Below are 12,584 nucleotides of genomic sequence, written 5' to 3'. Positions count from 1 at the left end.
CCACATTGGTTTTTTCCTAAAGCACATCACACTCAACAAACAAAAAACCCCAAACCAACAAACCTAAAAAATTCTTACTAGGAAACATTTCAAACACTTGAATTAATCAAAAATGTAACTAATCAACTACTTATTAAGTCCAGTGGCTGTGGATCCAAACTTTACAAAGAGCTAAACAGGATATATTCTTAAAACTCTGGCAGAAAACTTCAGGATACTTTCTATACCTGGTTTTATAAAGAAGCAACTTAGTAGTGAGTGCATTGTTCATAAAGAATATGAGAAGATTCTTTGAACATTATAACAATTGTTTCCTTTCTTAATATTTTGCTTGTAAACATCTAGTTTGCTCTTAGTGGTCTTTAACATGTGAAAGCCAGGAAAGCTGTCCCCTGCCTGGTGATGCCTCTTGGAGAGAGGTGTCTTTGTGTCCAATCAATACTTTATCCATTACTCAGACCTCCAGCAAGAACATATTATCATTTTTATTCATTAGGAGCTAAACTTTAACCTCACATCAAAAAGATTCAACAAGTTTGCATAAAACAGCCACACCTTCACCAATCTAGTCAAGGAAAGATTAAACAGTTTTTATAATACAGGTCTGACAAAACCTACTGGGACAATAACTCCTACAGATGCTACAATTGCTTCTCTCCCTTCCACCAAAACCTCAATTTTGTTTGGTCTCCATCTGTCATTGCAGTTAATTCCATCCCCCTGCACACACATAAAATCACTGTTTGATCAGCTCTCACCCCGTACTGAAGTGTAGGATTTAGGATGCTGAAGTGCAGCAGTGTCTTTTGTGGGCCAACTAAGAAGTGATGCCTGTACTTACCTTAGGTAGCTCTAAAACTTTCCTGAGAAACAGAATGAGATTCCATAACTAAACACCTTACAAAGTGCTGTCACAGTGGGAAAGAGATCAGCGTTACATAAGCAACCTCTATTTCTTGACCTGGCTGAACCACCTCAACATATATTGATTTTTCCCATTTTAATGGCTTATTATAGTATATGCCTTAGTTTTTTTAAAAGCAATTAGATACTAATTGAAGCTACTGCCCTTTCTAAAGACTTCACTGAATTACAGCCCTATGCCTCACACTGGGTTTGTTTTTCTACTGCTGAAGCTTGGACTGCTTTTCTTTCTTTCAATTATTCTGAAGTATTTGAGTCAAAATTTACAAAAGAACCCAAATCAACTCCCTGTTTACACCAGTACCAGTTAGAACAGAACTTTTTAAGAGCACACTCTCAGAGGATGCAGTGCCCAGACCACATTTTAACTGCCCATGCCAAGGATACTCCTTATATTATAAAGCTACAACTACAAACCCCTTCTGCGTGAAAAGCTGGAAGAAGGAAAAAACTATAAACCAAACGAACCAAGCACAGCGTACACAGAACCTCCTCAGAAAGCAAGCTTTAAAAGTTTGCCTAGCTGGTACAGTCATAAAAATATTTTGCTGCAACACTTCAACAGACACTTTATCCCTGAAAAGCTCAATCCCAAATCACCTGCCACTGAGAACACTTTTGTAGCTGCCCAGGTCAGTGTCATTCCTCAGGCTTCTCCAGCTGCTCAATGGGAGGCTGAAACTTTCAGGATGTTTTTCCTCTTTCAGCATCCCCAAACTGCCCCTTGGAGTTAATGACAAGAAAGTATCTGAGTACAAGGAAATTTGAGTTTTCTGGATACAGGGAAAGAGAAGCCCTGAAGTTGAATATGGATATTACAGCTATTGTCATAGTTTGGGCTTTCTGGAATTGCAAACATTAAAGCAGCAGCTTAACTGTCATTATTTCAGAATATGTTATTTTATTCCTACATGAAGTACTGGCATGGGGAGTTACATTGCTATACCCAGCAAAAAATTCATGTGCCTTTCCATGTCATAAACTATCATTCACTCCTTCCCATTTCTTTATTCTACTTATCAGGACTAAAACGAAGCCACAGGAGCAAAGGCAGAATAACCTGTGAAGCCAGACAAGTCCTTAGATATTCAATAAAAATACAAAAACTTAGATCTGAATGAGCTACCCTAATTTAAACACCTTCCATGCACAACTACGTGCACATACGCACTTAGTATTTTATTTGAAAAAAAGTTACTATATTACCAAGATTGCAAAAGTGAAAACATGTTGCAAGTACTTTAAGTCAAACTGTATCTGTTTGTTGTCAGCTTATATAATCACTTCCTATCCCAAATACCTAGGGTTCCTAAAATTCACTCACACAAAAATAACACAAAAGCCCCGAGTGCAGGAAGACCTACCTCTTGAGTAGCTTTCTGTTCTAACCTCATGAACTTTATTCTGCTTACTCATACTGAACACACACACACACAATAAATGCAAAGGAATACCCAGAACTAAACTCATAGCTGAACTGGGTTTTTTTAACCTTTGTACCAATTTGGTGGGGGAGGGTGGTGGAAAAAGCTACCAAATCTCTCTCTAGTTGTCATGTGAAATGACCTCAAATTTCTTTCTCCTAAGAGCAAGTTGAAAAATATTTGGTCATGTAAGATAGCAAGAGAGAAAAACATTCAAGAGCTTCTTGCATAAAACTGCAAACCCTTCAGAAACTTTACCAGAACTTTTCTCACCTGTTGTTTGATATAACCAAGCAAAGCCTCAGCAGGCCACGCAGCTGGGGCTGTGTGATGAATTAAAGCCATGCCATTCCTGTGTACTTCCCATGAACTCCAAAAAAACATATCTGCAATGGGGAAACTGCTTTTCCAGCAGTAATTCTTACTCACTGAACTGGCATGCACCAACTTATTTATAGACTGCATAACAAAGCCAAGCAATAGTAGTCTGTCATGCAATTCCTGCAATGGCAGCTCAGCCAACCCTCTGCCTGCCCTCCCTACACCTGTGCAGGCAGGAGAAGCACACACTGATAAAAAGCAACTCCAACCAGTCAAATACTTGTGGCTTTCTACTGCAAGATCCATTGGTTCTTTCCTTCTTAACATGGAAGATGCCTGTCTGGACTGGAAACAATATTAAAGACTACTAAAATATTAGTATTTTAAAGCAGTACCACATAGCCTCTATCATTCACAGCTTTCAAAGGAGAAGTTTTATTCCTCTATCATGTACCAACACTGAAACACAAAGTCAGGAAGAAAAGAAAAAGAAAATCCAGTTTTCTTAGTTTGTTTGCACAGCATGACAAGAACATGGCTGCTCCCAAAAAGCAGTTAGAATGCTGTTCCAAATAAATCTTATTCATTGGAGTCAACTTTGTCAGTAATTAATTCACTCTTCCATCTGAGAGATTACAACAGTTATTCTCTACCACTGCTATGGAAATAGAGTGTGTTAAAATTGTTTCATTTAAGCAGAAATGTGAAACTGGAGACATTCCCACCTATGCTCCTTACAGATCCCACACCACTGAGCATGAGAAGCAGGAGTGCTAAGAAAGTAGCCAGACCAAAGCAAAGGACTGGTACGATGTCAGTCACCCGTGCTTTCAGAAATGTGGAGTTTCACTCAATTATACAGTACAATATACTGGTGGTGCAGCTGACGTGCTGCCATATTTGTCCAACACTCGTTTTAGAGGGGAAAAAAGAGGCTCTGCAACCCAAACACCTTCACTCCATTGGTGTTATTTTTAGGTGGAATTCAGGACAGAAGTATACTTCCAGTCTGGAAAGTGTATCATTGAAACTAGACCTCAATACTATACAGGACCCAAACTAGTAGAACCACAACTGCCCCGATTTCCCCCCATCCACAGAGAACACTTTGGCCAGGTAGAGCTCTGCCAAATCCCTACTTTCAACTCTTCTTTCTAGACAGCCACAATTTGCATTGCTCGCAGGTCTCTACAAATTGGGCATGTCTGACCTCATAAACACACATCCAGTCCACGGCAGGAATGTCTGGAACAAAGGGATGCCTTTCCCCAGGTGTTCTGTCAAATTACACACATGTTATTTTAAAGCAGTTAATAGACACTGAAATCGTAAGGTTGACTAGCAGCATCTTCACTTACCTAAAAGAGCAGCAAAAATAGGAAAGCGATTTGGATTCAGGTCCAGTTGCTTGGCAACTTCATGCATTAGGTATTGGCTTGTTGTGAGGCTTTTCCCATTCCGGCTCAGTTTTAGGGCATGGGCACTGAAATAGTAAGGGATGTTGCACAATGCATAATCGGAGTCATATGCAACCAAACCATGGAAACCTTTTTCTCTGCAGAAAGCAATTACTTCTTGATGATGATCCTCAATGCTCTGTGCAACCTATAGTGGAAGACAGAGCAATTAGCTCCAGTGTAAATGGCAGCACTGATTTATCACAACTATTACGACACAGAGGGTCTTTCTGAAACTAGACATGAGTATTTAAGACACTCGAGATATATTTGAAGTAATGAAACCAATCCAGTGACGCAGTACACATGGACAGGACAGAGGGAGTGCTCGGAAGCCCAGCACACACTCCTGGAAGCCCCCGCACTGCAGTGGATTCTCTACTGCTGAACTCATCTGAAGGAACTGTTTATGACAGAAACTCTAAAGGTATTACTGTACCACTGTCTGTCCCAGCCACGGGGAAAGCCTTAAGGCTGTGGGTACTCCAGCAGCTCAGCACACCAAGGTGCCCCCCAGGATCAAGCAAACCCATGATCCCTTTCAAAGTTTTTTGACCCTTTTGTAAAAGAGCCAAACACAACCCTGGATGAACAGAGGTAACTTTCTCAACTTTTCAAATGCCCACTTTGCTGTGTTAAGCCAAGTTTTTTCCTCTTTCCACTTTCATCCTATCCTTTCACACACAGCTGTGTCTGATGGTACAAACTGCTTTGAGTTTATAGCCCAAACTTCACCTCTCCACTCCTGTTGCCTAGCAAAGCACATATTTTAGGCTACGGCAATCAGATGACTCGAACAGACATGTTGTGCAGGGAGAAATGGGCCAATTCCTAATGCTGGAAATATAAAAGCAACCCTTTCTTATCAAGAAACTTATACTGAAACCAAAAACCCTACGAGGACAGGTCAGCCCGTGCCGTCCTGCATTCCTACACACCATCAGGAACTGCTACAACTCCAGTGTGCACACACACAACTCCAGCCAGCTGAGGGCTTTGGATCCCTAATGCTTCCACCATCCACACACATCAGATTTGGAAACCCCCTTGCAAGTTGGGTGTTGGTATAACCTCCCCTCACCGAGTAGTCCATTTAAACAACACTGTAGATAGCAAGCTATCCCAAAATAGATCAGTACAAAACTATTAGCCTCACTCTCCACAGCACGCATGAATAACTACAGCCTTAGTGCCAGTCAGGCCATTTATATCCTCTGCAGAACAGGAGAGAGGGTCCCAAACTCCACAGCCCTATCCAGCAGCCCCCTTTAGTCATTCACAGCAAGTTAACAGAGACCCTTCTTCTTCTACTCATGCCTTGCACTTGAATCTGATGCTGAATTATGGTATTCCAGGGAGGTATGTCAAATTTTGCTTCTCTCATGTACCTTCATGAGATGTTCCCTTCCAAGCTAAATCCTGATCAGCAGAACAGCCAGTGCCTTGCCTGTGATGCTCCTGATCAAACACCAGCTCACTAAGCTCTCCCCCCTCCTAATCCTACCACCTTGTAGTCTTCAGAAAATGTTACTTCTTCAGAAACTTCCTCGATGGAGTGTTTTTGAAATTTACTTTGTTCATGAGAAAAACACAGGTATTTATTTTCTAACAATGATGCTATCCCCAGCACAAGGCGTGGGAGAAACCATAAACATCTTCGGAAGAATTTAAAGGCATCAGATCTACAGAGTTCCTAACTAAAGGAGGGCAACTTAGGCTTCATCCCACCTGCAGGCCCCAGTCTTCGCAGGTTTTAAATTAGAAAAATCCCTCTGATGTTTTTTTAATTAAGGGTAGATAGATTTCAATTATACTAATATATCTAAACTCAACCTCTCTGCATGCACAACAAAGACCCATGAACTATAAAAAAACAAGTGAGAACTCCTCCTGCAGCACTAGGTGTGACACGGGTGCAGATAACACAAGAGGAAGCTCGGTGTGCCCGCTCTCATCTCCTCTGAGCTACTTCCTCTACCTCCACAGCCCCCAGGTCCCTCCCTCTTTCACAGAGCTCCAAGCTGCTGGCTGTTCAGGGAATACCAGAATCCATGTTCAAATAACTGAACCATCACAGGGAAAGGAGCTGTATTTACCAAAGTACAGTTAACCCACACCGTAAAACTCTACCAAGATGAGAGTCAGAAATATCTCGTGGCTCTCACAAACACAGACATACCCAGGCAACGTGCAGGGTTCAAAACCAACCCAGGGAGGGGGACACGGGGGAAATCACAGCCAGGAGTTTGGAATCATTTTCAAGTCTAAAATCTTGTGTAAACACTAACAGTGCTGGCTCAGGAGAGAATCCTGCCTGAGTAAATGGGCACAAGCACCTTTAGGTACTGAGAACAAAACAGCCTGCCCAAAGCATTAATGTTAAGATCTCCACTGCATAAATATTTAAATTTTAGCAAACCTACTTCACATAAAAGTTTCTTGTAAGAATTATTTCCCCCAAACTGAAAAATAGCAGGTCACAATGAAGCTAAGAACCCGCGGGATATTTGTTATAACCTGGAGGAACCTGTTATTTTTACATCCTGCTGAAACCATCTGTGAGTGATTTATAATTGCTCTGGATGGAAGACATTACTCTTTTTCTCCCCTCTAATTACCAAAATAGATTAAATTCATAGCCAGTCCCTAGCTTCACACAGAAATCTTCTACTCAAGACTCAAATGCTTCCTAAAAATATGAAAATCAGTTTCATATTTAGAGTCAATCAGTATTCTCAAACCCAACTTCTCAAAACAAAGCAAGAAAACACTACAATTTAACAACTGTGTTATGCATATGCAAATTTTTTAAATCACCCGTACATGCAAATAAAAAATCACACCTTCAAGATGCATTTGCTCTTTGCCCATCAGGAGGGCTATGTCAAAGTGAGAGCAAGAATAAAACTGGAGGAAGGTTTAGAGAAACAAAGATATATGTAATAAAGCAGATTTAGAAAGATAATAAATCATGTCAGAGAAGAAGAAAAGCAGAGAAGAAACATGATTTAAGCTCAGCAGTATCTCTGATGTGTATTATGCATGTGACCACTATAACCATGCAATATCCTTCCTAACCTGAAAATGAATCCATTAAAACCAGATTTATCCACAGAGTTTCTCAACAACTGAAAAAATGAGGCATCAAACGGGAATTGCTGACACCCTTCCCATCCCCAGGACAGCTGAGCAGTGGGGAGAGCCAGCACAGTTTGGACATGCACGGTGGTGGCTCAGGGGTGTGAACAGCCACAAGCTCTCCCCCCAGACCCCCAGTATCTGGTAATGAGCTGCCAACTCCCAGGGCTAACCTGACATAAATATCCACCCCACAAACCTTCATCAAAACTGGGAGGATGTTGTATTTAGGGGGATTTGGGGAGTTTGGGGTATTTTCCTAATGACAGAACAGGGACTTGGTATGATATGTACTCCTATGGCTGCTTCCAGAGATTAGGAATAAGGCCTGTTACCAAGAAACCATAAAGGAGCTAATGCTGCAGCTAAGCTTGAAAGTAAACAAAGTGCTACAGGTGACACCACTGTCAAATGTGGCAGTTTGGTTTGGATGTAAGGTACCTGAGCCAGGTCTGAGACAGAAGGTGTTTAACAAACTAACCACCAGTTCAACATGCCACAAAACTGCTACAAACACCACATTCCCATTGATATCAAACTAGTTGCCTTCCTGTCAGGTACTGTGCATTTCAGTATTGCATTAAACCAAGTCTCCACTTTAATACATTAAAAGAAAACAACATTCTTATTTTACCCCATTCATTGCTTTTACAAATGATCTCTAAGTCTCAATAACAAATGAAGGAAGATTTATAACACACCCACAAACAGATCAAGGTAAAGACCTTCACTGCATGGGGCCTAAAACTTTTTGCTTGAAGAACAAAAGTATTTCCTAGCTACAAAAACATCCCAAAAAGTTCAAATGAGAGCATGTTTTTGCTATCGTGCAAATTCCCACCATCCAAAATACCGTAACACAATTCTGCTTCTAGGCTGGCCAGGAAAACACAGGACTGCAGCAGACACGGCCATAACCTCCTCACTTTAACCAAGGCCAAGCCCAAGGCATCGTGCTTGGCAGAGCTCGACGGGCCCTGCAAGAATGAGCTTCGCCTCCGCTTCCAGTTTGTTCCACTCACGAGGTGGCCCTGGCCTGGTGACCCAATCCCGGCAACAGGATGGGACTTCCACCGCTGAACACCCGCTGCCAGCCCGGGGTGGCTGCACTCCAGCTCCGAGTTCCTCCATGGATGGGTCTGGCCCAGCGAGCAGGGCACTACGAGGGAGCAACAGCAGCTCCCGCCCCGTTGGCAGAACTATGAGAAACTTCACCCAAAGTCACCTCTGGGGTGAGCTCCTCGGAGAGAGGCATCTGTACCCCAGGACCGCAGCCCGGCCAGAGTGTTTCTAATCCGGCAAAAGGCCAAATAACATTAAGCTGCTGCTAGTGATCGAGCATGCAACTCCGAAGGTTACATAATATTTTTCTACACACAAAAGTAATTTAGGATAATAAAGCCTACGAGTATGTGCTTCCCTCCTGCTGCTCTTCCCTCCCCAGCAGGAAGGCGAGCAGGCAACTCCTAAAACTGCAGCTTCATCCCCGGGCTTGTTTTTCCAGCGTCTTGTGTTTCAATACACACAATCGCTCGGCTGAACAGAAACCATCGTAAATCAGGAACGTCGTGCGGAGAGATGCGACGTGGTCATATCCTGCAACCTTTGAAATCATGGCCTTCCACTGCAAGATGGCTATGGAGCCCAGATCCGGCACGAAGGGCTGTTTATGGGGCCGGAAAACTGGGGCTGCCCCTCAAAATAAGAAGTTTAAATGAAGGACTGTCAGCTCGGCGCTGCTGATTGCACTAACTGGAAGTGTTGCTGTTACGGAGTAAGGTGAGAGTTATTCTACGCCTGATTTTAAACGCTTGTTGATACTGGGAAAACACTGAGCAAAACACAAAAACCTCCATAAAGCCGAAACTGCACCTCTGTGCTTTTCGCAGCGAGCCATTTCCCCTCCAGCCCAAGTTTAAACACCTCGCCTCAGCCGGGAACTTGTTGCAGATCCACCCTGCGCGAGAACTAAACTGATTAATTATTTTTCCCCCTACTCTCAGTAATTAACTACAGAGATGCTTTTCGCTCACCCGCTCTCCCCTGCGGTACCACAGCCCACAAGGCAAGAAGGGACATTTTGAGTCAAGGGAGCGAAAGAACATGGAGGCAGAAGCCGCCTTGCTGCCGGGCCGGGCCGGGCCACGGGCGCTGCCGCTCACCCCGCCAAGGCCTCCCGGCCTCCGGCCTCGGCGGGGCGGCGGGCAGCGCCCTGGAAATCAGCCGAAATCCCCCGGGGATTGAGGCCGCCGAAAGTTGTGCCGCCCCCGCGGGTCCGGGCGACATTTTGAGGCGCTGAGGGGAGCGGCGGACGGTGCCCCCCCTCCCCCGCGGGCAGCCCCCGCTGCCATCTTGGAGCGGCCGAGGGGGAGCGGCGGGGAGGGGGCGCCGGGACCCCCGGGCTCCTCCTCACCTTGATGTGGAAGCGGATGAGGGCCAGGCGGATGCAGTGCGCCATGCAGACGGGCGGCAGGAACCAGACCTTGGGCGGCGGGGTGCCCTTGTTCTGGACGTGGCTGACGATCTGCTGCGCCGTCTGGCGCTCGTTGCCCTGGCGCTTCACCCACTCGTGCAGCCGGGCCTTCTCCAGGGCGCCGTTGAAGAAGACGAAGAGCTCGATGTTCCCGTTGAAGCAGGCCTTGGCCAGGGCCGCCAGGTAGCCCAGCATGTGGTTCCACTGCCCACCGCTCACCCAGTCCGTGTAGAAGCCGCCGTAGAGCCGGTGCAGGCAGTTGTCGGCATCGATGAGGAGGCGCAGCGGGGTCTGGGGGGGCCGCTGGCGGCCCCCACCCACGAGGCTGCCCCGCGCCAGCTTCTGCAGCTCGACGGGCACCACGGCGCTGGGGCAGTGCTTCTCGATGTAGTCCTGGAATCCCTGCACTCCCATGGTGAGGACCGGGCGGCGGCGGCGGGCAGGCGAGCAGGGGCCCGGCGGTGGCGGCGGCGGCGGCAGCGGGGTCTGGGCTCGGGCCGGGCGGCGCGGCGGCGGCGGGCGGGCGGTGGGAGCGGTGGAGCCGGGTGGGAGCGCTGGCTGCCGTCGGTGGCCGATCAGGGGGGAGTTGTATGGATTAGTGGGGGGCTCATGGCTGCCGCGGCCGCCATGTGCTGCGCTCACAGAGCCATGGCTCGGGGATCCGGGCGGCTGCGGCTCCGACTGCCGGGGGGCGGGGGAGCGGCCGGGCGCGCAGGAAGCCAACCCGCCGCTGCCGCCGCCTGCGGCAGCGAGAGCGGAACGGGCGGGACTTGGCGGCCGCGCCGCTGCCACTCACACACCGCGCGGGGCCGCGGCGGGAGCGCGGCGGAGGGAGCGGAGCGGCCTCGGCGCCGCCGCCTGTGCCCGGTGCCCGCAGCCCCTCAGGGCCCCCCTGCCCTGCCCTGCCCTGCGGCTCCTGCCCGGCCCGGCCCGCCCGCCGCGGCCGTTGCATAACCCGGGCATGCGCGGGAGCGCGGCGGAAGCGAGTGGCGGGGAAGGGGAGGGGGCCGGGGGCGGGAGCGGCGGCGGGGGGACCCGAGGTGGGAGCCGGGGCAGCACCGGCGGGGATCCAGCGGTGCCGCCGGGCGTTCCCGGGCAGCGGCGGCTTCTCAACCCCACGGCGGGACCGGCCCGGGGAAGCGGCGTCCCGGGCACCTGTTGCTCGGAGACCCTCGGTCGTGACGGGGCGGCAGAAGCGCCCCCGCATGGGTTCGGGTCGGTCCGAGGAGCCGCGGGGCCGCGCCCGGCCTGGGAACGGCGCCTTCCCCTGCGCACAGAGCCGGCAGTGACCGGTAAATGTGCCGGCCTGGCCCGGCCGCACCCGCTGAGCGTTCGCTGCTGCTGGGAAAGCCTCCAGATCATAGAATATCCTGAGCTGGAAGGGACCCACAGGGATCATCCAGTCCAACCCCTGGCGCTGCACAGACACCCCAACAATCCCACCCTGCCCCTGAGAGCGTTGTCCAAACCCTCCTGGAGCTCTGGCAGCCTTGGGGTTGTGGCAGCTGCCCTGGGGAGCCTGGTCAGTGCCCAACCACCCTCTGGGGGAAGAACCTCTACCTGATATCCAGCCTAAACCTGCCCTGACACAGCTCCAGCCGTTTCCTGGGTCCTCTCCCTGCTCACACAGAGCAGAGATCGGAGCTGCCCCTCCGTTGCCCCTCGTGAGGAAACTGCAGACCCCAGTGAGGTCTGACCTGTCTCCTCCAAACTGAACAGACCAAGTGCCCTCAGCTGCTCCTCCTATGGCCCCTTCAGGCCCTTCACCATCTTAGTTGCTCTCCTTTGGACGCTCTCTAATAGCTTTAGATTCTTCTTGTATTTTGGCACCTACAACTGCACGCAAGACTCGAGGTGGGGCCACACCACTGCAGAGTAGAGAGAGACAATCACCTCCCTAAATGATTTTGATGGCCTTTCCACCTTGGATAAGTTTAAAGTGACTGTTTGCACTGCTGCCACGACTGGTAAATGAGCATAAGTGTCAATTGTTGGGGAAGAAACCCATAAATGAGCATAAATATTGATTATTGGGCAAAAGACCTACTCTTTGCTGCACAGGCAGTGAGGAATTATCTGTCTTCAGTTTTACCAGATGAAATTATTTTTTAAAAGACCAAGATGAGGACTGTCCCCAAGCATCAGAAGTTGCCTGCAAGTTTGTCATTGCAGTGATATCTCAGCGCCTGAGCAGTTCTGTGCTGTGCAGGTGTTGGAAAACTACAGAAAATGTCAAGCTGCTGATGCTGTATGTTCACATTAATATTTTATTAATCAGGAAAAAGCGTATTGTTAATGAGGTTTCAGTCAGGCTGGATTGGCACCCACAGTAAATACTCCCAGCAGGGAATAGCTGTTGCAGCAGGAGTGGGCTGGCTCGCTGGCAGGCGCCAGGGATGTGCATCCGAGGCCGACTGGTGCAGCATCAGGATGGTGGAATAAAGAATACTGGAAAAGCTGTGGAAGTAATCATGAGAAGTGTACGTTTCTTCTTAAAAATCTGTTTTTGCAGTAATCTGAGAGCGTGGTTTCCTATGTAAATAGCCTGATCTCTTTCCAAACTACCATTCCCTTAGAACTCTTAGATTCTCCTACCAGAGTAGACGTGTTTTGATAACATCAAAATAATAAAACACTGTAGAACACTTTGAAGGACACAAAAAATATGATAGTACGTCAGCAGTGCTAATAGAAGGAAAGCGGATCAAGAAGAAAGAACCTAGAAATCCAAATATCCCCAAAATCACCAAAATTTCATCAAAACAGCAAGTACTGCCATACACAGGTGCCTAAAAGCAGGTGATCTGACAGGCCTACACATATTCGATGCTCTAATAGTGCAAAGTT

At 47.7% G+C, this 12,584-nt stretch overlaps 1 protein-coding gene across 5 annotated transcripts in view; it reads right to left on the bottom strand.

The window, feature by feature from the left end:
• Positions 1–10,420, bottom strand: part of FAM120A (family with sequence similarity 120A) — a 52,372-nt gene extending 41,952 nt beyond the window's left edge. For 4 of the 5 annotated variants that reach the window (XM_017830946.1, XM_017830952.1, XM_017830947.1 and 1 more), the window contains exons 1-2: positions 9,678–10,420; positions 4,028–4,274 (exon numbers count right to left, since the gene is read on the bottom strand). In XM_017830946.1, coding sequence (XP_017686435.1) covers positions 4,028–4,274; positions 9,678–10,151 — 721 coding nt within the window. In that variant the 5' untranslated portion in view covers positions 10,152–10,420. The remainder of the gene's footprint in view (positions 1–4,027; positions 4,275–9,677) is intronic. The other variant, XM_017830948.1, reaches the window with a different exon arrangement.
• Between the last annotated feature and the right edge of the window lie 2,164 nt (positions 10,421–12,584).

This window comes from Lepidothrix coronata, unplaced genomic scaffold (assembly GCF_001604755.1).
Source record: "Lepidothrix coronata isolate B3197 unplaced genomic scaffold, Lepidothrix_coronata-1.0 Scaffold186, whole genome shotgun sequence".
In the NCBI taxonomy this organism is placed as follows: Eukaryota; Metazoa; Chordata; class Aves; order Passeriformes; family Pipridae; genus Lepidothrix; species Lepidothrix coronata.
The sequence above is the reverse complement of the archived record's forward strand: the minus strand, read 5'-3'. Positions and strand labels throughout refer to the sequence as shown.